Source organism: Larus michahellis, chromosome 3 (genome assembly GCF_964199755.1).
Source record: "Larus michahellis chromosome 3, bLarMic1.1, whole genome shotgun sequence".
In the NCBI taxonomy this organism is placed as follows: Eukaryota; Metazoa; Chordata; class Aves; order Charadriiformes; family Laridae; genus Larus; species Larus michahellis.
In genome coordinates this window covers 41292824-41319374 of record NC_133898.1, presented here as the reverse complement: position 1 = coordinate 41319374, position 26551 = coordinate 41292824, and the positions used below count along the sequence as shown (strand labels likewise).

The window sequence follows — 26551 nt, the reverse complement described above, 5'->3', positions numbered from 1 at the left end:
CAGCCCCTCAGCAAGGGGAATCGCGCCCGAAGCCAGCCAGAAGCGCGCTGCCTTCCACACACACCGACACACGCCCCACCTACCCCCCGCACGCCGCCTCTCCCTCCACTCTCGGGGCAGCCGGAGCCGGCAGGGCAGCGGCGCCGAGCCGCGGAGGTGAAGCCGCGGACCCACCCCCCCGCTCCGCCGCAGCTCCCCTGGCCCGGGCCGGGCCGACACCGCCCGCCCGCCGCCGTTAACGGTCACGGCGCGCGCGCGCCGCTCCTACCGTGTGGCGGCCGCGCCCTGCCAGCTCCGAGCGCGGCGGCGAGGGACACCGGCGGCTCTACCCCCAGGCCCGGGGCCCGGCCCCCGACGCACCTCGGCAGCGCGGAGGTACCGGCGGCCGAGCAGCAGGAAGCAAGAGGCGCGCAGGCGCCGGCGGGCGGGGGCGGTGCGCAGGCGCCGGGAGCCGAGCGGGCCAGGCGAGCGGAGGCAGGTGAGTGCGCGGGTCCCCTCAGCTCCCCCCCGGCTTTACAGGCGCCTTGGCAGCGCGAGGAGGGTTCCGGGGAACAGAGGGGCGTCGTGGCCGTCGGCGGTAGCGGAGCCCGGAAAAGCGCGCGGTGGGCGTGAAGGCTGGGGCGGGTGTCCCGGGGTGGGGGCAGGGCCCAGCGACCCTCGGGTTTCCCTGTTTTCCTCCGTCGGGGCCGTACCCCTTCAGCCTCCGGCCGCCTACCGAGCGCAGCAGACCCGAGCGGCAAGTTTTTCTTGCGGGTTCTGCGTTTCAGGCGACCCGCAGAGAAATAAAATGCGTGGGAAAGCGGATTGACGGAGTTCATAGGCAAGGGGTCGGAACAGGGCATGCGTGCTAAAGATGGAGGAAGATGAAGAGGAAGACTACATGTCCGATTTATTTATTAAGTAAGTGGTTGGCTCTTTTTTCCCTCCCTCTTAAGTGATTGTACGCATATTTAAAAAATAGTCCTAATATTTACTGGAATTAACTCTTAGACAGGATGTAAGGCCAGGCTTGCCCATGGTGAGACGGATGAAGGAAGCTATTCAGAAAGAAGAAAAGCAAAAAGAAGCCAATGAGAAGAACAGACAAAAGAGTATAAAAGAAGAAGAAAAGGAGAGACGTGACTTGGTATTGCAAAGTGCACTGGGCAATGAGAACAAGGGTTTTGCTTTGCTCCAGAAGATGGGCTACAAAAGCGGCCAGGCCCTTGGCAAAAGCGGTAAGCTTGTCACTGTCTTGAAGCGTGTGCCTATATTCAGGTGTACTTTCATATTTTATAGACTGTAGCTGCCCCTTCATTTGTAGATAGGGCCAATAGATGCCTCTCTGAGAGCCCTAGCGTTACTGAACTGTGAACATGCGTCGTGGTTTGGGCCAGACTAGGAGTGTCAGAAGAAAAGATGAGAGTAAATCTCTAAAAACTGAAATGAAAATGGTACGGCCTATCAAGAGATGCAAGGGAAGCGGCGGTATTTGCTGCTCAATAAATGCACTTCCGTAGGTGCATGCCTACAGGAATTGGATTAAGGATGTTTTGATGGCCTTGCAAAGCTAATAGTGTTCCAAAAAATAGTCAACCCCTCCCTTTGGATTTATATTTGGATTCTGAAGAAGAAATGGTGCACACTGGCCTACCCTTATGAAGCCTTAATAGGTGAAGTAAAATGAGTAAAACAATAACTACTGTGCCAGTTCAGCGTGTCTCTAGCAGACAATCGGCAAATGAACTGGCCCAGACAAGCTATTTTTATTCTTCATCTTTGTTAAGTTGTGAGATTCCAGAATGAAAAATGCTACAGAAAGCTGTAACAAAGCAGTCTTCATCACAGTCTTCATCCCACCTGTCAAGTGAAAACCATTTTCTTTCAGTTGGGTAGCGTCCTGGAAAAGGTATATAGCGATCCAGCAGACAGGCTAAAGAAGAGAGGGAGTTTCAGTTCAGCTGGGTCCTTTGTAACGCAATAAATGTACATTAATTGGACATTTTTTTCAACTTCCAGGCAACAATATTACAAGAAAATGTACATATTTAATGGCAAAAGCGGCTTGCCTCCTTGAATGTACTGCACAAATCATAGTTTGAGAAAGACCCAATTTCTTAAATTCACCTATTTTTCTCTCACAGGAGAAGGCATTGTTGAACCTATTCCTCTGAACATAAAAACAGGTTTGTGATACTTCCTAATTTCTTAGTTTGGTATTGGAGCTTCTCAACTGCTTACATTCATCTCTTGAACTTACATAGGCAGAAGTGGGCTTGGTCATGACGAATTAAAAAAGCGAAAAGCTGAAGAAAAACTGGAAAACTATAGACAAAAACTCCATATGAAAAAACAAGCAAATGAACAAGCTGCAGATCAGTTCAGGTGAAATGATGTAACTGATATTCCAAGCAATGTCTAAACAACGAGCCTTATGATGCTTTAAGTTTGGTTTTTCTTTCAATGTGTTACTATTTTTGAATGTTTTGAGTGAGAGGTAAGAGTTAAAGTACAGAGTAATTATTTCTCGTTCTAAAGCAAAAGCAGATGAATACTGTAAGGTTAAAAGTGTGTGCTGCATCATTTATTTTTGTTAATGTTAATAATGTAAACAATATGCATACTAACTTTTCTTAAGTCATTTGCTACTTTTTAAGCTGGAGAACCATGTCATCTTTTTTAATATAAAATCCACAGATAATCCTGAGCAATGTTGCTACAATGGTTTTAAAAATCAGAGTAAATTTGTTTAGGTTTAGGTATTGCTTTTTATTTTCTCCTGATTTGCTTGTTCTATGTGGAGAAGGAAAGCCTAGGGAAGGCTGTGTATTTTGCAGATGTTTAATGAACCACTTTTTTCATATCTCATGAAAACCCGATGAAGAAATGGTGCTTGGTGTAGTGTGATTAAAAAAGCAATGCCTTGAAGGTATAATTCCCAAGAAATATGTGTGTGCTCCCACAGAAACAACATCAGAAGGACTTCTTAACTTCAGCATTGTCCTGATCTGATAGAAAGTCTAAGATTCTAGCCTTACTAATTCTATTTTAGAAAAACTGTCGACTAATGAATCTCACTGTTTGTCTGCCTGTTTATTTTAGCTGTCTACTTTTTCTTAACAGAATAAGATTCAAAAACAAACAAGAAGAACGTAAGATGGAAGGGGACCTCCGAAAAAGCCAGAGGGCCTGCCAGCAGTTAGATATGCAAAAAGTGAGACCTGTTTTTTGTGGGGGTTGGAAGGAAGGCTTATAGGTTAGAGATACATGCTACAAACAAAGTAGTGATTTAATTCTTGGAAGTTCTCTAAAATTGTGGGATTAACTAGCCTCAAGTCTTGATGTTTGGCAACACTTCAGTCCTTTAAAAATTTTCAAATTATATATTAGCACCATTAAGATATTTGAAGGTGTATATTAACCTCCTGCTAACTTATGTGAGGACCTGTGTTGATTTGCATCATGAGAGCTCACCTGGTTTTGCTCCTGCGTTCTTGCGATTACATTTGAGCTGTTGGCATATCTTTCAGTAGCCGATGTCAGGCTGTCCAAAATGACAGTGCTGTTTGCGTCAAGTGAGGGAGCAACATCATCACAGAATGGTTGACGTTGGAAGGGGCTCTGGAGGTCATTTTGTCCAACCCTCCCAGCTCAAGCGGGGTCCCCTAAAGCAGGTTGCCCAGGACCATGTCCAGACAGCTCTTAAGTATCTCCAAGAATGGAGATCATCACTGAGGGAATCAGTAGATTCACCAAAGAAGCATTTAAATTAAAAACGAAGCCAAAACAAAGTACCTTCCACCTGCAAAGAATAACAGGGGTAACAGCAGTGAACTGCTATAAATTTTTGCCACTTGAACTATTTTTCTTTCCTCTAACGTAGAGGTTAATACTGCCCGGAAGTTCTGCTGAGATTGATACTCCTTAGTCTGCTTCATATGAAGTCAGCTGAATTAGCTTAGATCATCTTTGGTGACTCTTCTTCCTTTAACTTTACCTGAGGTAGATTAGGAAGCACTGTGTGATCTCTTGATAAAATAACTTGGGGCAGCATATCTTCAACCGATAAGAAAGGGTATCTGTTCACAGCCTTGGTGTGTGATTATGTTGCTGTGTAGCCTTACACGTACTGAACATAAGTGGAATAGAACTTAATGTTGGCATGCATTTACTTGTTTTAAAAAAAGTGAATAACTTGTGGATGGCTGTACTTAGCTTCACACTATAGCTTCTTGGTTATACTATACAGGAAAGTTTTAAAACTTAACGTCACCTATTAGAAATTGCTTTTATCGATCGTCTTACAAGAAAACCTACAAAGGCAGATAATTTTCATTTAAATCCTTCATTATTTAAGGATATTGATGTTCCCAAGGAGACTTGGTATTGGCTAGAACCTGAGGAGGAAGACAAAAAGGATGAGGAAGACAAGGAAGATGAATGCACAAGCACAGACTTAAGTGTAAGCTCTGCAACTAAACTAATGGCTTGATTCAGAATTAAATTTAATGTTCCTTTAAAAAATATGTATGTATATGTACATACATGTATAAAGGATGTATGTTTACCTGTCATTCTTCAAGCTGTAGTGAATGGCCTCTTTGCAATCTTAAAGCAGTGATTTTTATAGCAGTTACATGACAAAATATAAAACATTAAACCACTGTTTTATTGCTTCTCTGATTTGAAGCTGATCTTTGGAAGAGTAGCCTAGAAATTGTAAACATTTTTGTGTCTTAGCCAAGATATGCAAGATCAAAGTTACTTGCTTTTTGAGTTTTAATTTTGGATGCCTCATCTCATGTCTTAGGCTGTATTTTAGAATCACTAAGTAATTTCTGAAAATGCTTCACAGATTAGCTTGAGATGGACACTGGAAAGTCACGTTTTTTGAGAAATAGATTATCCAGCTGTTGGTTGCCTCGTGTGTTTGATTTGCAGAGATTAGGAGTGAAAAATTCCACCAAAAATATCATATACTTGAAATAAGGTAGCTAGGTAATATTTTTCTCTCTCTCTTCAGTGCAGGGTTCTTAGCTGGAAAGAAGGATGAGCAAACAACAGCCATTAACTTTCCAGAGATCATGAATTCCTGTACCGTCTGCTACAAATTTGGGAAACTTCATGCCTGACTGAGCATTGTGTAGCTTTTCCATAGCAAAAAGTTAAACAATCTGTTTTAGCAAAGTTAGTAGCTTAAACTGTTTTATGTCACGTGAGCCCCACGTCATCGCATACCTGTACATATCTCTAGGTATCAGAAAAGCTACACATCCTGACTGCCTATTTGAGAGAAGAACACTTTTATTGCATTTGGTGTGGAACAACCTACGAAGGTGAGAATAAACTTAAGTGTTTTACTTTGCTTATGCAGCTAGACTCAAATAGCACAATATATCCTTTATGTTTCTCTGTTACTGCAGTCTTTTAAACCTACATGGCAAATTTTCCCTTCCAGGCTGCTGTTTTTTGCAGGAAGCTTTGGACGTTTTGATTATAAGCCAGTTTTTAGGTGTTTACATACACGCACAAAAAAAAAAAAACAACCAACAAACCCACAAACAAAAAAAACCCAATCATACTGGCATTTATTTGAATTGGTATTCATATAAATTTTGAGAAAACAAAATTCACATCTTAAAACTAGTACCATAAAAAGCTGTGAAAGCTTGTAGTTGTTTCTGAAACAGAACGCTATCCAATTTCACTGCACCAAAGAGGGCAGAATTTGTGTTCACTGTTTTAAAACAAAGTTTGGAATTAATAACTTGCAAACCTTCTTGAATTCTATTTAATCTGCTTTAAGTGGATTCCTCAAATAATTCTAGCAACTTTTCCCCCCCCCCCCCCCCTTCCTCTGAGTTGGAATTGCTCACTTCTTTTCTGCTTATCCTGTAGACTCTGAAGACTTATCTTCAAACTGCCCTGGAAACAGTGCTGCAGATCATGAGTAAAATGTTTCTAAACGAAGGAGTCCTAGATAAGTATGTATAGTTCATAATATCTTTTGAAGTTTCAGAGCTGTGCCATACTAAAGAATTCACACCAATGTATGCAGAAGAATAGTTATGTTGACAGGTTAAACTCACATTTCTGAAGCATCTTGTGGATTTTCTGCTTGATGCACAATTTAATAGGAATTTAAACTTTGCATTTATAATTGAAGTATCATAATTGAGAGGCAGGTTAAGCCTTCCACAGTCTTTGGTTATGCCCTGCCCAACTGAACAAGATCAGCTGATAATAAAATTTGACTTTGAGTAAGGGAATAAATATTGGCTAGTTACTCTGTTGTATAATGTGTTAAACAGGGTTTTTTTCCTCTTTACAAAGGTGACTAAACATCAGCTTTTTTTTTTTTTCCTTACTACCTTAGACCTGGGGGTGGGGGGGAAAAAAGCTTGTGAAACATTACAGTGATGTTATTGGAACCAATATTCTGTTGTATGTAAAAGTGCACATTTTGCATAACTAAATAGTACCAGATTGTGTTGTTGCGTTGTTTGGTTTTTTTAAATATTATAAAAAAAATACATTTTAATGGACCTTTATTTTTAGGGAACAGCAGTTCCTACTGTAAACAGTCACTAATAGAAAGATACTGCTGAAGTATACAAATACTAGGAAAAAAAAGGTATCAAGAACTACTGGAACAAGCTCAATATTACTTAACAGTAAGAATGTGATGGTATATGGGTGCTCTGTCCAAGATCTCTAAAGGATACCCAGCCAAAGTTTGTCATATACCAATTTTCGTATTATAAGAGTAGATTTATGGGTGGCAGGGAAGAGGAAGCGGAACTAGCGGTATTTTGTGTCAGGATATCATTTCTCTCAGATCTTGACCAGTGCGAGGAAGTACTTGTTAGTCCAGAACAGTGAAATGCTCAATGTATTTGTGATTCATGATAGGGAGTGAAAAAAAACAACTTCAGGCTTTACAAAAGGATGTAAAATCAGATTCTTATTTAGAAACAAATACTTTCAAGAGATCATCCATAATTTTCATAAGAATGTAAAAGTTACTATGCATTCATTTACATTAATCTTTTTAACCAAGCACCCACTTTAAACCCATTTAACGCTTCAGAAAAAGCATACAGTACTTTACTTTACTACACATAGTAGCTATTTTTCTTCTTAGAAATCTCTGTTCATTTGCCTTTATGGAGGTATGTGGGTTCCATGGCATGAATAGTTTGACAGAACACAGCTCAAAGACAAGCATCTGAAGGATGAATGTGCCTGTCTTTTCTCCCTGTTCCCCACTACCACACACACAATTCTTCCAGTCCAGGCAAGTCGGCACTCTTTGAAGTATATAACTAAAGAGTAACACACAAACTGCTGCTACCTTTTTTGAGGCTGACAGTAAGGCCATCAGAGGTATTCAGTACACTTGTTAAAAGTTAGGCATGCCTCAGTATTACAATAAGGAATTAAAACCTAGCAGTATGGGAGAGAATGTTTAAGGTGCTCTCTCAGCACAGGATTTAAAATGATTACTGCTGAGGAAACTGGAGAGTTTCCCTGTATTAAAAAGCACCTTAAGTATTCCTTTCAGGAAAAAAACCAAACAAACCCCAAAACCTAAGGTTTTCAAAATTTTAAGAAAAAAATGTAAACTAGATTTCTGAGAAGCTGAATGCTTAACACTTAAATTCTCAAGGAATGCTTACTTTAAAAGTATGTATTTTTAAATTCTACAGCACTGAAGGTGCTAGGTGTTCAACAAGTGCATAGAGATAAGAAAGTTCACCTTAAAGAACTGAAATTCAGTGAAGAATAACCCACGCCTATTCCTAGTGTCTTTTCTACCAAAATTAGTCTTGGTATTAATGGGAGCATTTTAGTAATTATTAAAAACATCACTGAACAACTCAAAGGTTTGAGTCACATACCACAAGACAGTGCTTCTTCCATGGAAAGCAATAGATAATCCCAATTGATAATGGATGCAGCACATGTTAAGAGCATGCATACAGGGATCTGGCACAGGCCAGTTAGCATCACATCGACTTAATCTTCTAGGAGACAAGGACTAGGTTCCTGTACTTATTGTACAATATAGTTCAGCTCATCCACAACCTGTGTTTCCAGCTAAAAATCGCAAGTGATTGCTTGCAGAAGTACGCTGTCCTAGTCTGCAGCTGACGGGCGTGAATGGTGATGTGACCCTTTTGGCTGAGGAGCTCCTCAATGGCAGGAAGGTGAAACACCAACAGAAAAACATATCCTAAGTCGTCTTGTTGCTTCTGACATTTATGATTATTTCATCAGTTTCAACAGACATCAAACTCTGGATTTAAATGCAGTCTGAAAGCCTTAAAGGGCATTTACCGAGTATGAGTTTTAAATGAGTTGACTTTCTGAGCACACTCATAAAAGTCAAGTATTTCAGATGCAGAGTATCTTCCTGAAGCGTCTTTTGAAAGCATCTTTTTGATTATGGGTGCCTGCAAAAAGAAATTAAATGTCAATAAATTATTTTTTATGAGTAAATAAACTAACTGAAATAATGTATTAACATCCCATACCTCTGTTGGAAAGCGGTTGGTGAAGCTCTTTGAAAGATTACCTTCTCTAACATCTTCCCATATCTGAAATTCATAAGAGAGAACAGTTTTAGTATGTTTTCACTGATTATGTTTTGCATCTCACTGTATGACCCATATAATTTACTGAAGTATTTAGGAAAATACAAGTCTACAAAAAAGGTGAGGCTTCAAAAAGAAAGTAACTGTGAACAGTTTGAAAGTTTATTCCATTTAGTTGTACTTTGTTTTGGTTTTATGGTCTTTTCATCAACTGTTGTTCCTTTTCAAGCTTAAAAGTTTCACACTCTACAATGATGTGTTTGTTTCAGCAATGCTTTCTCTTTCAGAAGCTTTATCCTTCTTCCCTTAATTTAAAAGTAGTGGGTTTATATCCTCTTACCACATTACACACACAAAAAAAAAAAAAAAAAAAGGCAAGACGACTGCATGTCCTACTTTGGATGTTACTATTTGCAAGCCAAGCAGGTTACTTCCTCCTTTTACCTTGTTCATCAGTACCACACACTTATTTCTGTGTCTGCAGAAACTGCTATGTGGAGTTCAACGCAACTAACATATAGAGAATTTCTAATTATATGCTTTCAGAAATTGTTTCTGGGTAACAGCTATGTTTTTCCACATGATGTGGCTTTCTGGTAAACAGAGCAGTCCACATCATTCACTTTGCTGTTAACTAGTGTAATGTGTGCCTGAAGATGACGACGGGCATATTCTTGCGCACTTCGCTATGCATCCTGAATCATTAGCTAGTCTTATGGATGCTATAGCCTGGCTTAGCAACTCCTTGCATTCAATAAAATAACAGCTCCTATCAACTTCAAGTTTTTTCCTACTCTTCAGCAGTAGGTTTAGGCCTGTGACCCTACCTGCTGGTGATCATCAGCTGAACCAGTTACTCAGCTCATAACCATCACCTTCACTTCTGTATTACGTTCTTTCAGCAGGGCTTGACAACACCATACAATAGAGTTTTATCATGCTCCGTTAAGTGGAATTATTTTTTAAGCTAATGGAGCAGCTGAAGACCATCCTAAGACTTTCCATCCACCTGACCTCCCCGCCTGCCTACAGACACGAGATTTTTATGCTTTATGGAAATGAGACTAAATCATTGGTCTTGCCCTTTTCATTGTAAATACTGTGGGACTGTGGACACATTTGCACAGTCAGCTGTAAGCAGGAACAAGATGTCTTAGCTAAACAGAGCCAAGTTGAACCTGCGAGTGGAGCAGACACATCGGTATGGTTTTATTGGCGAAAGGACCAAGCTAACAGTGTTAGAGAGCTTCTGGGTCCAGCCATGTACATAGATCTTACAATTACTTCAGACAAGATACTCAGCAGCTACATTGCCGTCCTACAAATATGTAGGTTTGAGCATATGAGCTGTTACACTAATAATGTTCAAAGTACCAAGAAAACCAGGACACACATAAAAGATACCTTTTGAAAAGAAGCTTAAGTAACGCTGGTTTTCTTTTGGAAGCAAAATATTTTTTGGTTAAAGCTACATATTCCAAATCACTTCTGTTTTCATTTTGGAAAACTGCAAGTGTTTGGGTTTTATAGACATTTTGTGCTTGCTCCGCTGTGCGATGAGGACGAGACCACAGCAGAGACAAAACTCTCCCATTCATAATTCTTATTTTCTAAAATTAGAAAAATATTCCCTTCAAATACTCTGATCAAACAAAAAGATTTATCAGAAACTTGAAATCTTTTTTGCTAGACATTATTCTTCAGCATTCTCAGCTTTAATGTGTATGTCACTCGGACGTAAGTGAAATAAAACCAGTAATATTTCTTTACTTCCATTATTACATTTCAACGAAGGTGTGAGGATTTACGTCCCTTATAGAAAAGAATCAAGGGGAAGATGTAAATAGAGACACTACTTTAGATATACAGATTACTTCTAGTGTGCGATACCAGCAGCAAGGCAAAACAGTGACAGTGAGACTTTTTTTTTAATTTAAAGATTACATACCTTACTTTTCTCATGACGACTAACTGCGGAAAGAATTTCAAACCAAATTAATCCCAGTGCATAAATATCTACTTCCTTTCCGTATTTGTCCCCAAACTACAAAGATGAGAATAAAAACAATACAGGCATCAAATCCAACTGGACAGCACATCTTAAAGCAAAATCTTAAGTCGGTAGAAATTTCCAGTCCAAGGCTACAGGACTGGCCCTACTTGATCTTATTATTAGTTGTTAACCCTTTCTGCTGTTAAATAGTTACTATTATGTCACATAAAACACACTGAAATCAAGACTTCGACAGACCTATACAGATAAGGCATGCCAATATCTCTCTGTCACAAATAATGAAACAAATAGGAGGACTCAAATGCCACAGTGAACAGAGGTCCTAAATCCAAATTGAAATACATGGCTGCATGGTTTTGCAAGAGCATTTCTTACAGCACGCAGTCTCACCCTGCAGGTTAGCACAGCGAAATAAAATCACACTTGCACACAGCTTTCTCCAGAATACAGTTATCCTTGTATACAGTCATACCAGCGAACTTCAGGCAACTTGGTTTAGTTAGATTAGGTTTGAGAACATCCAATGCTGAGTTTATAATGCAAATCCAGTTACAGAGACACTAATATAGTGGGATAATTACCTGTTCTGGTGCCATATATGATTCTGTTCCTTTGTTCCTAGTCAGAGTCCCGTATGCCACAGAAGTCACAAGACCGAAGTCTCCTATTTTTATTTTATCTTCATGCGATATGAATATATTCTGAGGCTATATACATATATTAAAAAAAAACACAACACCATATGACCAAGGTTTATTGTCAAGTGTAATCAGCCACAGAAGTAGTCCCCATAAAATTTGATAATTGTTCACAGGAATTAGCATTAAGAAACTGATGGGGTGGGAAACAGAAAGACGTTCAATTAATTTTTAAAAACACAAACTAAATTTAAAGTAGTAGATGCCACAGTAGCTGCAACTATTTTTCCCACCAGCTCAGTCATAACTGTATCAAGCTTTAACGCTCTTCAAATACATTGTGCATATAAAATTTCCTATTCAGAACTGCTTTTTAGTCTCCAATCCTAGCCCTGGGATTTGATACACTTGAGCAAAGCATTTAAACTCACATGGAATGCCACTCAAATCGTGGTTTCTTCTAGGCATAGCAGGATTATCTGTACTAAGTCAATTGCAGAGTTAGGGCATCCCAGTGCAGTTCTGTTCAAGTTTGGCCATGTCCACGCACATTTAATACAGTACCTATACCTGGCTACGCTATTTGAAGACTCCATTCATACCAGGCACAAATGGGATTAATCTCAGCTTGAACCTATCCTGCAGCTTTCATTCTGGGACATGGAGATCGGAGATGTCCAAGCATCTAAGTTGACAGCAGATCAAAGTGGGGAGAAAAGTTCCAAAATTCAAATGCAGACAGACAAGTTAGCAATAGGACTTGGAAGCAGGTTACAGCCAGATGCCATGGATAAGGAACTGGGGCAGCAGATTCATAGGAATAGGGAAAAGTAGGAGATTGAGCTGAGATGGCAATAAAGTAGGACTGAAAGCGCAAGAAAATACATAGCACGTAGTGTGGGAAGAGCTGAAAATTAATGGGTGAGGAGAAAAGGCACTTATTAGGCCTCTTTTTCCCAGGCACCTAGGGAAAATAATTAGGGTGTATTTGTGGTTCGTTACAGTAAAGCTCTAGAAGATAAGAATGTATCTGTCCATAAGAGAAGATTCTAAAAGCGGGCCGTGAACATGATCTGGAACTACACTATGAATGCAAAATACAAAAGATTTCGATCTCTGGCTCAAGCAGTCCACAAACTTTGGGTTACTGGAAGTCTTGAGAGGAAAGGAATATCATAGAATCATGGAATGGTTAGAGTTGGAAGGGACCTTAAAGATCACCTTCTTCCAACCTCCCTGGCCACGGGCAGGGACACCTCCCACTAGACCAGGCTGCTCAAAGCCCCATCCAGCCTGGCCTTGAACACTTCCCGGGATGGGGCATCCATGGAATATGCATCAAGGACAGCATCGCTGTGTCATCTCTGAGCGCTAATACTCTCTAGTCGTTTGGAATTCGCCACTATACGAGAAGAGCATCCTAGATCAACATTTAATGTGACCCACTACAGCCGTTTTTAGGAACATCACCACACCAATGACTTTTTCACAAAGCAAATGATTTAAAACTCTGCAAGCAACATTACAGCTGGCATATGAAGCCCTGAAGGCTTGCAACTTTGTCCTTTATAATGTTTATATTGAAATAAAATCTTTTTATGATTGTGCACTTGTAGAAACTGAAATTCTATCCAAAAAAGTAGCATTCAAATATTTGTATGCATATGTTATACAAGAGCAATTAGAAGTATGTTGTTATCAAACACAGTATGTATTAGGATAGATAAACTGTCCCTTTACAATATAGCAAGAGCAAACTTCCTAGACTCAACTTTACACTTTCTTTTAATTATTTCATCAAGTAAAGTTAGTATTTCTTTTTCCAATAAGCAGTCTTGTGACCCAGTAATACATAATACAGTGAAAATGTCTGTTAATTGATGACTACTATTTCTTTTGAACTACTGCATTCTGAGATCCTCCAGTTTACCTTCTGATTTTAGGATGAAGTCCAGGCAGTTGGTGAAAAAAAAATTAATCACTAGCAATATCAGAAGAGGCACACTACAAGGGTACATAACAGACTAAGCAAAGACTAGAATGATTTAACATTTTCTGAAATTCCAATAATTACTACTTTTGTTTAATTTTTTTATGACCTATCCTACTTACCTTGAGGTCTCGATGAATTAACCCTTCAGAATGGATATATTTCACTCCTTTCACTATTTGTAAAAATATGTTTTGTGCCATCTTGTGATACTTTTGATTTTGTCTATTCTTTTCAATCCAGTTATCCAGTGGCCCTTGTTCACATAATTCCATTTGGATGAAAAGACAGTGAATTTTTTGGTCTGACATCTGCCTGCAAAAGAAAATCATATACCATCTTGAAATTGGCAAGTTACAGTTCCTCCCAAACCATCAATGATTCTCAGGTTACTCTTCTTTAAAAAACCTTTTTGTTAATTATTATTATTTTTGGACTTCCCCAAAACAAAGTCTGCAAGTCTCTTGGTTTTACAAAAGATCCTAGATCCTATAAATAGATAGAACTGCAAGCCAAAGAATCCCTGCTCATTTGCTACATACACCTGGAATATTCCAACGTTTTGATTGCTTCCTCGTTCACACTGAAAGATTTCTGAGTGCTCAAATTCTGGTCCCCTCATATCTAGAGGCATATCCTGTACAGAGAGAAATAACGCTGTCCTAGGCTCCCATCTTGCCCTCTAGGAACTGCTGCAAGTCCCTGGCAAGTATTCTGTATTCTACTCAACAAATACAGCATTAGCCTTTCTCTCCTACCCAGAATGATGACATTCTTTCAACCTCTGTCCTTCCAAGAAGGTAGTGTGGCGTGACATCAGTCTGCGAGTTAGAGAAACCCTTCTGAGATCTGGAAATCTAGATGAAGTACATTCACCCACCCGATAGCCTCACACTTTCCATAAGAGTTCCCTCACCATCGGCCCATAGGATAGGCTGAGTCTGGAGCTGGTGAGGGGAAGGACAATATGAAGAGGACGCGGCACCACTTTTTCCTCCTTGCACTGCGTGATCTGAGTGCCCTGAAATAAAGCTGCCTGAGGCATTAAAAAACCAAGCATTAAGTGGCTCTGGACTCTCTGTAGCCTTGAGGTCAGGGCACTAAGTGGAATTCCAGGCTGGGACCTCACATTTGAGGACTTGTTTTCTGTCTTTTACCCAATAACTGTTCAATATAAAACGCGTAAGTGATATGGAGGCTCCAGTATGGGTTTTGATACAAGACTTTTTTTTCCCCATTTTATTCCTCACTTACTGAGCACAATGAACAGATATCACGCCAACCATAATTTTGAAGCCATTAATATTTTATGACTTTAGGTAAGTGTGGCAACCTATCTGAAGGGTATGAATTTACAGCTAGTGAAAAAAGCCTACCACAGAAGCTTTGGAAAGTTAATAATCCAACTTATGAGTAAAACTCTCACCACTGTCTTCCCAGAAGTCTTAGTGTTGAAAGACTACCTTAAATGAAAGAGCATTCCATTTTGTATTTCTGTTCTCAACAACCAAAATGTTCCAGGCATCATGGTTAAAACGCTAACTTAGAGAAATGATTAAATCTATGAGAGCTACTGGCTGACCAGTACTTCCTAAAAAAAGGAAACTTCCAATCAGGAATTTGGCAGCCAACTGCCAGACAATTTTTTAGTTTCTGTTGTTAATTCTAGCCCCAGATTTTGAGTTCTGCGCTCTTACACTCCTCTATAGATTCAACAAGTTGTGTATATTAAGAAAAAGTAGAAAGATAAAACTACATACTGTATCTTATTCATCAAGGAAAATAAGATACAAATATACTTAATTATATATGACCTGCTGTGCCTTTTTTCATAACAGAAGTATGTAAGTATGTGTACGCACTTATCTTTCTATAATGCTCTATAACCAATCATCAGCCTTTTTTTTTACAACACAAAATTCACTATGGCAGACAAGTTTGTGAGCGCCAACTACTATCTTGTAGTTACCTTGTGTATGGATCAATTACATGGTCATACCCTTCCCAGCTCCAAAAATACCGCACTATGTTTTCATGCTGAAGTTTTGCCAGTCCTTCTACTTCACGCAGTACATTCCTATTTGAAGGGGGAAAAAAAGAAAAACAAAATCAAATGGCATCTCCCTATAAAAACTTAATATTAGGTTAAATAAAAGACATGATAACAAGTAGCAGTATACAGATATTTTTACATTTATTTAGAAAAAGAACATAATATTCTCCTCGATACAAGTTCAAAATTGTAGTTACAAATTCTGTGGGTTTTCTTTCATCTGCCCAGTTATTCAAAGTGCAAAAATGTTTTAACCATATTAGAAATGAAAGCCCCATTCGAAAAAAGGCTGAAAAAAGCAGATAGTTGCAATGCATAATTACATTAGGTGGCCAAACACAATGTAGCAAACACCCATTTTTCTTTTCACCTCTGTGAAGTTTGTTTACATATACAGAAATCAGTGCAAACACTCGTGAAGAACTATTACTACGTTTGGCCTGCACTACTTGTTGTAACATCGCCTAGTGAAGTAAATTCAAACCCATCAGTAGACCAGCAGTCTTTATTTGAAGAATCAGTAGAATGTTTTTTAGTATAGTTCTCAGGATTGCAATACAAATGAAAATAACATATATTTGTGAAGAACACAATAATTTGAAGGGCAATTACACAATATAAGGGGACGAGAATCTCCAACAACTTGAAACTTTTCAAATAGATTACTTAAAAGAAATTAAAGTTTTTCAGCTGCTGATAAAATACTCCACTAGGTACTGGTTACAGAAAATTACTTTAAAAAAAAAAAATAGATTAAGATCATCATTCCTGGATGGGGCTTTGAGCAGTCTGGTCTAGTGGGAGGTGTCCCTGTCCACGGCAGGGGTTTGGAACTGGATGATCTTTAAGGTCCCTTCTAACTTGAACCATTCTATGATTCTATGTTGAGATTTATAAGGGACGAGTAACAAAGTGTGAGAATAATGGGTTATATAAAGAATTTTCCAATTACAAACCACAAAATGCATTACTTTCATTTTTCTCTATTTTCCCTAATTATAGTCAGTCGTTAACGCATTACTGATAAGTAAATTTTCCATGTAACCCATCAAAAGTAACAGTGCTGCTTTCAATGTTCTATTAATCAGCAGGTTTTCTTCAAACACATTTTGCAATATTAATAGCAACAGCACTAGTGTGTTTGGAGAAAGTAGAATTTAATAATTCTACTTTTTTACAGATGCATCTGAAATTATTCCAGTGCATGCAAAAACTAGCAAAGTTGCATGCCATTTTGAGCTTCACTTTGAAATAAAGAAAACGGTTTACCAGAAAGAATGGACAATTAATAATGCAAATTGCTTAAATGCTCCTAGGGTTATTAAAAAGTCAAAACAAAGTACTAAAACCTAGTACTTACGTTGTCCTAAAATAAAAAAAAAAAAAAAAACAGAAGTAAATATACAGTACATACTTTGTGAACTTAACTCGTTTGACTGCATAGGTTCTCTTATCAAGCCTTCCTGTTGCTTTGAAAACGTTCCCAAAACCACCGTCGCCAATAGGCTCTATATTTTCAAAACTCTCAAGAAATCTTAAAAAAAAAATAAAAAATATATATAACAAGTATACTTAACATTAAATTTACAAGATATAAAAGTGATCCTGACAGATCTAATACATCTGCTGAAATATCATTCTACGGGGATCACTCAACACCCATACAGGTCTAAATCATAGTCTTGAAGATTAAAAAAACAACAGAAACTGACCCATGAAACTATGTAGGGTAATTACCCTCACATCTTCATACAAATTACTTTTGGTTGTAAGTATTAGATACCATTGCATGTCAGTTGCTATACTATATTTGAAATGCGCAGAAAAAATAATCTCAAATACCAATTTTCTTTGAAAGTTATTTTTACAGCAGTATTTTCCCACATTGTATTATTATAAAGAAACAAACAAATCTAGAGCACTAGATACTGTAATTGCCATGCAGATCTTATTTGAAAAAAATAATCCTTCTTACCTTTCATTCACGGTGTATAGACTTTGATTCTCCCCACTGGTATTTGTGCCCACATCTGTGAAACTTTCATCTGACTCTGCCATCTTTTTTTTCTCTTCCTTGTTTCTTGCATTATCAAAATTAACTGCCAATTTTCTTTAATGAGGATAAAAGCAAAACTTATGAGCTGTTTTTCTAATATATGACAAGAGAAATGTACCTCCCAATGATGGCATTTCTTTGCTACATATAGAAACAGTTAAGTGGTTTCCAATATAGTTTATGGGAAATAGCAATCTAGAATTAACACATACCTTTTGGGTTTCAGGGCAGAACTTTCTGCGTTTCTCTATGTGAAAAAGAGAAAAAAAAACACCTAAGTGAGATATCCTGAATATTTTCACTATACTTAGTTTAAAATGTCTCTGCAAATATATCTAGAAATTGTACAGAAATGTGTTCATACATTATATAAACAATGTAAGAAGAACGAAGCCATATCTTAGCTTAAAATATTTCACGTATGCTATATATGGTATCATCATTCTTCCCACAGAAGAATATGAGTTTAGATTCATCCCCTTTCTTGGGAGTACTACCTGTTTGGTCAACAGTACATAAATTGGGCCCACAGTACAGCAGTAAATGATTATGGTTAGCAGTAAGCACTGAACATTCTTAGGAAAAATGCACGTGTGTTTTCCAGTGATTAGTGGATAAAGGAACAAACTGATGCTACACTCTGTCAAGAAGCTTGCTCTATTCAGTGTCTAAAATGTAATTATGAGGAAAACTGTTTTCATACTATACCTGAGAAGGTGAAGGCTTTTCACATACTGCCATGTCTTTCATTTTTTCTTCCAACTTTGTAGCTGAGACTTCAGAGCAAATACTGCTGTTATTGAAAAATAATAGACTAGTTTTAGGTGAACATAACACAATCATAAATAAAACGATTGCCATAAGAAAAAAAGAAGCATAAAAAATACACAGCTTTTAAAAGCAGAACCTGAAAAAGCATTAACAATCATGACTGATTTAAACTACAAACCTTTATGCTGGAAAACTAATAAAACAATAACATTTTTTAATATACTTTATTTCTATGATACAATATCATTATATCTGTATGATATATATTCTATTATATCCTTTAATTAAACAGGTTAAATACAGATTTATATTTCAAGGCAGTGCAGCCACCTCTAGCACTGTACGTTATCAGCTTGCTTTACAATCACACAAAGAACATAAAAGAAGTGGTCGTGGCACTACTGTCAAATTAACTGCTGGACACAAAAGACTTGACCTAGGGTTCCCAAATCACAAACGAAACTTTATGCATGTCCATTTTCTTTTGCCTAGCAAATTTTCCCTTTGGTGGAAATGAAGACTTATGGAGAATGAAAACAGAAAAAAAAAAAAAACAGAGAAGAAAGCAGGATGTGGAGCACAGGGAAACACCAAAATTGAATTACACTGAGTTCACAAGAGTGTCACAATAGGAAAATGTGTGTTAAAAATGGCATGAAATAATGCTACTGAATGAGGTAGGTTATTCCGTTTACATCACAGTAAAAATGCTTCTGAAAAAACTTCTCATGGCAAAATATAAATATATCAGAAAGCTTTAAAATTATTATAAGCTAACCCATAAGGACTCAAATAAAATTGCAGAAGTACAACAAATTTTCCTCTAAAGTCTAAGAAATATAAGCTCAAATTAAATGACTTTATACTGCAATAAAGAAACTACGACAGATTTTGTTTAGAAATAGATCTCGTGACCCTCTAAGATTAATAAATACATTTTGTTATCACATTATCAGTGAACCCAGCTTACTTGCAGTCAGACTGAGTTGGCACTTGAGAGGAATTACTATGATCACTAAATGTAGAAATGCTGTTAGATTTTTCATTTTCCATCTGAAAAAAAGAAAAACCAAGAATGGTTAACAAAATCATGTAAAAAAAAATCCCTAGTGCAAAAGATGCCATTCAAAGAGGGGGAAGGGAAGACTACACGGTCCTAAATGGAAGTTGTCAACTGCGCTGAACACTGAAAGCCCTGCAGAAGAAAGGCATCTGCCTAACTTCCACCCAGAGGACACAGGGCCCTGAAGACATTTTCCCACTCATATTGAAACTATTTAGGCACATTTGCAGAAGTGGAGTCTGGGATCTATTAAAAATCAGGATAAGAATAACAGTTATTAAAAGCAAATGTCTGTGTTGTTTACCTCATATGCTATGTTCCGTGTGGAAAAGGAGATACATATAGGCTTTGGTGTATGTAATCAGCAGAACTGAAAATCTGAGTCTGTACAAAAAGACATTCAACGTCTTCAGCGAAACCTGGATTACTAAATTGGGGTCAACTAAAACCATTAATCCTAAATACTTAGTGGAGGTTCTTTCCCCCTTTTTATTTCCCCCCATGTCATAAGAGCATAAACATAACATTAAAAGCAACACCTACTATTGTTACGGACCATAACCTGACAAAAAGTAAAAAAAAACTTAAGCATTTACGTTTCAATGATAGACAACAAACAAAACTCATTTTTTGGAATTCAGAGTACTGGGCTTTTGCTAGTTACATTTTGTTTGTTACACAGACATCACTGAGAATTAATAAAAATTAAAACCAAACCAAAACAACCCACCCCAAATTTAGAATAACTGCTACAGAGGTTCTGCTTGAGGTAGTAAATTTCAGAGCGATGAAAATGCAAAGACCCATGAGCTCGCAACACAGGAAAATATTAAGGAAGGATCCTAGAGCTATAATAGGCCATTAATTACATGGTTAACTAAAAACCAACAATAAAAGAAGCATTTAAAATTCACCGTAAACAGCCATACAATACAATTGCCAACATGAAGACAACAACTCTGCTCTCCACAGGCCGGTGTTCGTAATTGCTTCACTAGATGCTGCCTTGGAACACTACAGAAGCCAAGTCCTGTTGATTCTCACTCCTGCTTTTGCCTTGCTCACATTTCACAATAGATCTTTGATTCAACAGAAGGCAGTAAAAAATTTACGTTCATAGCCAGTCAGCTCAACAACACTTCACACAGGAGACAACCGGTATATTAGAGCAGTCAGGATCCAAAAATTTTTAATATATGTGGATCCTTGAATGACAACATATCAGAGCATACTCTGAAATACCCAGAGATATCAACTGTGAGGGTTTTTTCATCCAGCAGTTGAATATAGAAACACAACATAAATTTTACCCATAGAGTCCTGTAGACCAATCAACCCACCAAAATATGGATTGTTTCCCTCCTAAGTGGAATCCATGGAATATGCTTTTAAATACAATGAGGAAACCTGTTGATAAAGCTACAAGAATTAAACTTCTGTCTTAAGGCTAAATACAGCACATACTGTTAGAGAGCCTTCGCGATTTAGCTTCTCAAGTGCTTGTTTTGCAGCAGCTTGTCTTGCAGCAGCTACAGAAGCTCCAGTACCAATTCCATACAAAACACCACTAATTGTACAGCTAAAAGAAAACCTGTAAAATACAACAGGGAATAAAGTCTTAGATCACATATGACAAGTCTTAATTTAATGATTTTAAACACTACAGTCAATTGACATTACAGAATGGAAATATGAAATATACATCTTCAGGACAGTATTTCCAATATACACTTAATCTAATTAATAATGGTAGATAACTAATTTGACATGCCTTCAAGATAACCAATTTTCAGAGAGTCAATATTTAGCACTTTTTAAGGTTGAACTCCTCAAAGCATCATATCGTATGCACCCACAAGCACAAATTACCTGCGGTTTAGTTTTTAAAGTAGCTGTTTTTGCAGTGGAAGAGGGGAGTTTTCCAGCAGATATTGTCAGGAGAGTTAAAATACGTAGATATTATTTATCATCCCTCAGCTGTCAGTAACTGGAATGTTTCTACAACTCACTGACTGCAATACATACAGAAGGGGACACAAGCGGGCTCTCCTTGGCAATTGGTTCTTAGGGGTGTCCAAAATACATGCCAAGAGATCCACAAAGGTGCCAGAGCTACAACCAAAATAACTGGCAATTTGTCAACACTGACTACCATTTTATAATCATGCCATCTCTTCTCACAGCTGAAAAACCTCACTCCTCTAAGCCTCTCCTCCTATGCCGTATCCTCCAACTCTTTAACCATCTTAATGACGCTCCAGTGGATTCACAGACTGCCTCCAAATTTTTATTGTATTTCTAAAGATTCATCTAACACTACTCAGGGTAACTAACGGTAGTGTTAGTAAACACAAAGAAGTATTAAAAGCGAGTACCAAGACAAAGTACATCTTACATGGGAGCGTGGGCGGCTCCAGTACAGTTTCTCTTAGGATAATCAACTTTTTGTGACGTCCTTTGTGAATAAGTATTTAGTAGGCTGACATAGTCAGTGGCTGGTGAAGGTGCTAAGGTCACTGGACTTGTATTTAATCCTGCAACTTGCATAGTTGAAGGACTCTCTGCCTATAAACCAAACAAAATAGATAACTTTAAAACTTGAACTTAATAAATAGATTAAAATAAACAGTGTACGCAATCTAATATAGCTGCAAGGTTTGTCAGCATTTCAAAATATTTTTAAGAAATCCCGAGTTTGCATTAACGGAGTCCCTTGTGGCAAAGGACAGTCATCCCAACCCAGAATTATTACCTTTTGAATTTTCAAAGAAATGTAAATCAAGTTTTCCAAGTATTGCACCAATGTATCTAACAATTTATCACCATGTCTCCTCCCACCTCTTTTAAGAAAAGACAGGCAACAAGGTGTGAAATGTCTCATAAAAAAAAAAAAAAAAAGCAAATGCTGCCTTCTGAATTTTCTCACAGCCCGACCAGAGCCAAGAAAAGGGACGGCAGCAGGATGCTGCTATTAGCAAAGGCTGCAAACGCTCCTGTGCATATACAAGAGGCAAAGTGGGACTTTTCAGCTGTCTCACGATTAGGCAGCATTGAAAATACATCAGCAAACGTGCAGCAATTGTGTTAAAGTAATGATGGTGACACAGTAAAAAGCATATGGAAAGGTAAGGAAAGATTTCACTCAAAAGGTGCTAAGAAGCATTTAGTCAAAAAGAAAAATACAGAATGGCTACCACAAAACACATGGCAGAAAATAAAGGAGAAAAATTCAAACCTAAACTAAATCAAGGAGGGATAAAGAGCATATAAAGAATGACAAGAAAACAAAGATGAATCAGATAAGCAAAAGCAAGCAATTTTACTAGCAGAGTGGCAACAGACACACTGAATGATGCCCCGCACAACTGTTTTGAAGACATGGAATTACTGAGCAGTTGTCAAGATGAAAAAGGAACACTGTCCACTCTGGATATACAAAGGCAGCTTAACAAAGGCAAATAGACTTCCTCATCGTCCTGTAACAGCGCAGGAGGAAACACTCTCGATATTACACGCCAACCTTGTAGTAGAACAAGGAAAACAGTTCAGTGGTAAAAAGTAGAAAAGCACTGAATAAGACAGAACACAGACAATTTAAATAAATTATTAGAAGCTCTTCCGAATTAAAGAAAACAATGATATTGTATTGACTACTTTTAGAGATTCATCTTCAACCTTTACTACCAAAAAAAAAAAAAAGAAACCATACAATTTACTCACCTCATTCTCAATCATTTCCCAGGTTTTTTTTGCTGCTGCTGCTTTTGCTTCCTTCTTATTTTTACCAGTGCCTGTACCATATTCTATATTGTCTATTTTAACCATAACTGTGAACCTGCAACGAAGGAAACTTTTCTAAAACATTGTTGCATTTTGTCTCATATATACTTAATAACATTTTCAGGTTCAACTTTCTTTTTATTATCTACAAAGCACTGTAAGTTAACTGTGGAGATATTAATGTGTTTTTATTGTATCTAATATCTATTATACCTAATATATTATATCATAATTCTTTAGTAGAAATATTTTTTAAATGTTTCCTCCCTAGCCACAAATGCATGCACTTTATTTGTCCTAGAGGTATTTTTAAATGCTTAGCTGCTTTTTAAAAGCAAAATTATTTAAGTTTTTAAAAGCAAAAGAATGCATGAGGCAGCATTGTTGCAGGCAAGGTTGTGAAGCCCTAACACCGGGACATATCTCAGCACTACAAAACTGTATGGAGAGGAAAGATTAGATTTCATGGATCCAGACATCATATTATACTCACCTTTGAAACACTGCTACGTATGCTACTTAGTAAGTGCAAAAAACCACATGCAGTGCTTCATGAGATGTGGATTTAAAGGCAGCTCCAAAAAACAACCTAAAAAATCAGCCCTGCCCTTCCACACTCAAGCACTGATCCCTTCCCCCTCCACTGCACACACCACTTCCCATGCAGCAGCGCCGGGAGTCAGAACAGGGAGCTGATGCAGCTTGGGGCTGGCTGTACTGGGTCTGGCTGGGATGCAGTTAACTTTCTTCATAGCAGCTAGTATGGTGCTGCGTTGTGGGCTTGGGACTAAAACATAACACAGCAATGTTTTACCTACTGCTGAGCAGTGTTTGCACAGCATCAAAGCCTTTTCTCCTTTTTCCCCATTCTGGCCCCCCAGCAAGTAAGCTAGGGTGTGTGAGAAGTTGGGAAGGGACAGAGCAGCTAGCCGGAGGGATATTCCATGCCATATGGCATCACGTTCAGCAATAAGAGCTGGGGGAAGAAGGAAGAAGAGGAGACACTTGGGGTTATAATGTTTGTCTTCCCATGCAACCATTACACATGATGAAGCCCCGCCTTCCTGGAAATGGGTTAACATCTGCCTGCCAACGGGAAGTAGTGAGTAAATTCTTTATTTTGCTTTGGTTGCACATAGAATCATAGCATGGTTCAGGTTGGAAGCGACCTTAAAGATCATCTAGTTCCAACCTCCCTGCCGTGGGCAGGGACACCTCCCACTAGACCAGGCTGCTCAAAGCCCCATCCAGCCTGGTCTTGAACACCTCCAGGGATGGGGCATCTACGTCTCTCGGGAAACTGTTCCAGTGCCTCACCACCCTCACAGTAATGAATTTCTTCCAAATATCTAATGTAAATCTCCCCTCTTTCAGTTTAAAATCGTTACCCCTTGTCCTATCGCTCCAGTCCCTGATAAAGAGTCCATCCCCATCTTTCCTGTAGGCCCCCTTCAAGTACTGAAAGACTACTATAAGGTCTCCCTGGAGCCTTCTCTTCTCCAGGCTGAAAAACCCCAACTCTCTCAGCCTGTCCTCATAGTATACGTGCTCCAGCCCGCTGATCATCTTTGTGGCCCTCCACTGGACAGCTTTGCTTCACTTATTAAACCGTCTTTACCTAAATCCACAAGTTTTTCTCCCTTTCACCCTTCTGATTCTCTCCCCCATCCCACTGGGGTGAGTGAGTGGCCAGATGGGGGTTTTGCTACCACCTGGGGTCAACCCACCACAGTGAACTAATAACCTAATAACAAATGACCTAATAATGAATAGCTGGTTTTCAGCCAAATCAGTTCTTACCCAGGCCCTGCACAAAAGGCAACAGAGGAGAAAATAGCAACTAGATTTCTACTTCTGGCAGCAGCACAGACTTGCATCAAGTTACGGTTAGAAATTATCAACATAAATCACAAATAATTTCTACACTTCGTAAAACTAAGTAAAAATCAAGGCACTTAAGTTAGTATAGATAAACAGAAATACTTGCTGCAACCCACCCCACCTCCTGAGAGATTTCATGAGATGCATAACATACTTACAATATAGTTACCAGTAACGTGTATTGCTGTTGCTTTCCAAAAAAGGGCCATCAACTCTGAAATAGGTTTTCTCCTCAAACTCTATCACATGACATCTTCCCCACCCACCTCCCACTCACTTAACGTTTTCAACCAGCTCTTGCACCACATATTCACTTTCAGCAAATTAACTTTTACGACTGCAAGCTTTACCCAGTCCATTCATTGCATCAAGAGTCCCGATGTATATTGACATGCATAGTTAACTTACTCAGGATCATGAGATGGGCCAGTCATCCCGATGTCGGCATAATGCAGTATACGTTTATTCTTTTGACAGTAATGGTTGATCTTCTCCATATACTCACGTTCCACACGTTCCATCACGTTCACAATCTCAAAAAGGTTCTGCAAAGCAATAATCAAAGATATGTCTGTGCCTCCAGTCATAGTATAGAGATGGCCCCTAATCCTGGCAGGCCACTACTGTGCTATCAAATAGAAAACTGTGCCAGTACTACAAAGTTCACAGAAAACTAATTCTAACATCTGATCCAAGTGTTTGATCTTCAACTATTTTTGTAGACTCATTGCTTGGTATAACAGATTTAGAAAGCAGAGCAGAGAATTTACTGTTTACATAAGATTTCTTAGCAGATTTCTTGGCAGGAAAAGGCTGAATCATTCACTGAATCCTGGGGAAAAAAAAAGAAAAAAAAAAGACAACAACCCAGGAACGATTCTCCAGGCAGAATTAGAATTGATTCCTTCAGAGGGGAACCAAGGGGCATTTTAACACATGCTTTCAAACGGCGATGACCGTCAGGCTCAGTGACACCTACCGCAGAGGAAGCCGGGCTGCCGGGAGGCAGCCGCCGAGCGCCGCTGGAGACGGGGTGCGGGCAGACTGCCTCGGCGGGACCGGAGGGATCCCCTGATCCCCCTCGCCGTTATCTCCGAGCGGTGGCAGGCGCTCCGAGACCCCCAGGAGCTCCGGCGTCCTTCACGGCGTCGTACGGCGGCAGAGGAGCGGGGCAAACAAGCGCCGCCCCGGTTTCGTTTCTGCAGCACCGCCCGCCCCGGCTGGAAGCGAAACCGAAAGGGCGGGAGGCGGCCCCGCAGCCCCGCATGGGGTAGGGCGGGCGGCGGCCACCGCCGAGGCCGCGGGGAGCCGCGCTGGGCCCACCCCCCCGCCACCTCAGCGGTGCTCGGCGCCCCTTCCCTTAGGGGAAACGCGGGCGGCGGCGCACACGAGTCCCTTCTCAAAGGCGTGTCGCCCACCAGCTGCACTGCCCCGCCGGCCTTTCCCTGGCCAGCTCTTGGCTTTTTCTGTTACAGATGCTACAAGGCAGGTACAGCCACCATACAGCTCAGCTATAGGGACAGCGGAGAGTAGTCATGCACCCAGCTTTTCCCAAATACATCCAAATATTTTTTTAGTAGCCCTTCTCCCTCTCTGACTATCCGGTCAACACTCATATCCCTTACAAAGTGTGGCAGAGTTAACTACAGCTGCAGATGTTAGTCTTCCTATCAGTATCCCACTCTTCTGCCGTACTGCAGTGGTCTCATCCTCAGCAGCTTCACAAAGA

The 26551-nt window shown here is 39.3% G+C and overlaps 3 protein-coding genes across 12 annotated transcripts in view; 1 reads left to right on the top strand and 2 right to left on the bottom strand.

The window, feature by feature from the left end:
• Positions 1-3500, bottom strand: part of HEATR5B (HEAT repeat containing 5B) — a 62565-nt gene extending 59065 nt beyond the window's left edge. For 2 of the 3 annotated variants that reach the window (XR_012586124.1, XM_074579890.1), the window contains exon 1: positions 269-412. The gene's annotated coding sequence lies outside the window, so the exon portion shown is untranslated. Of the gene's footprint in view, positions 1-268; positions 413-3453 lie in introns of those variants that run through there. The other variant, XM_074579893.1, reaches the window with a different exon arrangement.
• GPATCH11 (G-patch domain containing 11) lies at positions 379-19468 on the top strand. Of its 7 annotated transcripts, none has more exons than XR_012586127.1 (10): positions 379-478; positions 768-900; positions 991-1217; positions 2124-2165; positions 2244-2364; positions 3103-3193; positions 4337-4441; positions 5003-5315; positions 5878-5963; positions 12233-12837. XR_012586127.1 is itself a non-coding variant. In XM_074579899.1 (10 exons), the coding sequence occupies exons 2-9, from the start codon at positions 854-856 to the stop codon at positions 5931-5933; spliced, it is 771 nt and encodes a 256-aa protein (XP_074436000.1). In that variant the 5' UTR covers positions 379-478; positions 768-853; the 3' UTR covers positions 5934-5963; positions 18591-19468. The 7 variants fall into 7 exon arrangements, 4 of the variants coding, with proteins under 4 accessions (XP_074436000.1, XP_074435999.1, XP_074435998.1 ...); XR_012586126.1 differs by lacking the exon at positions 12233-12837 and adding an exon at positions 8080-8502; XM_074579899.1 differs by lacking the exon at positions 12233-12837 and adding an exon at positions 18591-19468 and having other exon boundaries at positions 5234-5315.
• On the bottom strand, positions 6923-26229 carry EIF2AK2 (eukaryotic translation initiation factor 2 alpha kinase 2). Of its 2 annotated transcripts, none has more exons than XM_074579894.1 (16): positions 25802-26229; positions 25231-25367; positions 22882-22996; positions 21557-21726; positions 20626-20752; positions 19069-19151; positions 18036-18120; positions 17540-17574; positions 17247-17381; positions 16686-16805; positions 15188-15295; positions 13341-13533; positions 11172-11297; positions 10525-10620; positions 8517-8579; positions 6923-8435 (listed from the first exon to the last, which is right to left on the bottom strand). In XM_074579894.1, exons 2-16 carry the CDS (start codon positions 25341-25343, stop codon positions 8316-8318), a joined length of 1689 nt encoding a protein of 562 aa, XP_074435995.1. In that variant the 5' UTR covers positions 25344-25367; positions 25802-26229; the 3' UTR covers positions 6923-8315. The 2 variants fall into 2 exon arrangements, with proteins under 2 accessions (XP_074435995.1, XP_074435996.1); XM_074579895.1 differs by having other exon boundaries at positions 10525-10547.
• Positions 26230-26551: the final 322 nt, after the last annotated feature.

Coding starts and splice junctions, on each gene's coding strand:
- GPATCH11 (XM_074579899.1), top strand. CDS start 854: ATGGAGGAAGATGAAGAGGAAGACTACATGTCCGATTTATTTATTAA. Junction 1,218..2,123: donor CCAGGCCCTTGGCAAAAGCG/GTAAGCTTGTCA, acceptor TTTCTCTCACAG/GAGAAGGCATTGTTGAACCT. Junction 2,166..2,243: donor TCCTCTGAACATAAAAACAG/GTTTGTGATACT, acceptor GAACTTACATAG/GCAGAAGTGGGCTTGGTCAT.
- EIF2AK2 (XM_074579894.1), bottom strand. CDS start 25,343: ATGGAACGTGTGGAACGTGAGTATATGGAGAAGATCAACCATTACTGT. Junction 17,382..17,539: donor TCTGCCCTGAAACCCAAAAG/GTATGTGTTAAT, acceptor TCCTCATTAAAG/AAAATTGGCAGTTAATTTTG. Junction 11,298..13,340: donor TAATTCATCGAGACCTCAAG/GTAAGTAGGATA, acceptor ATATGTATATAG/CCTCAGAATATATTCATATC.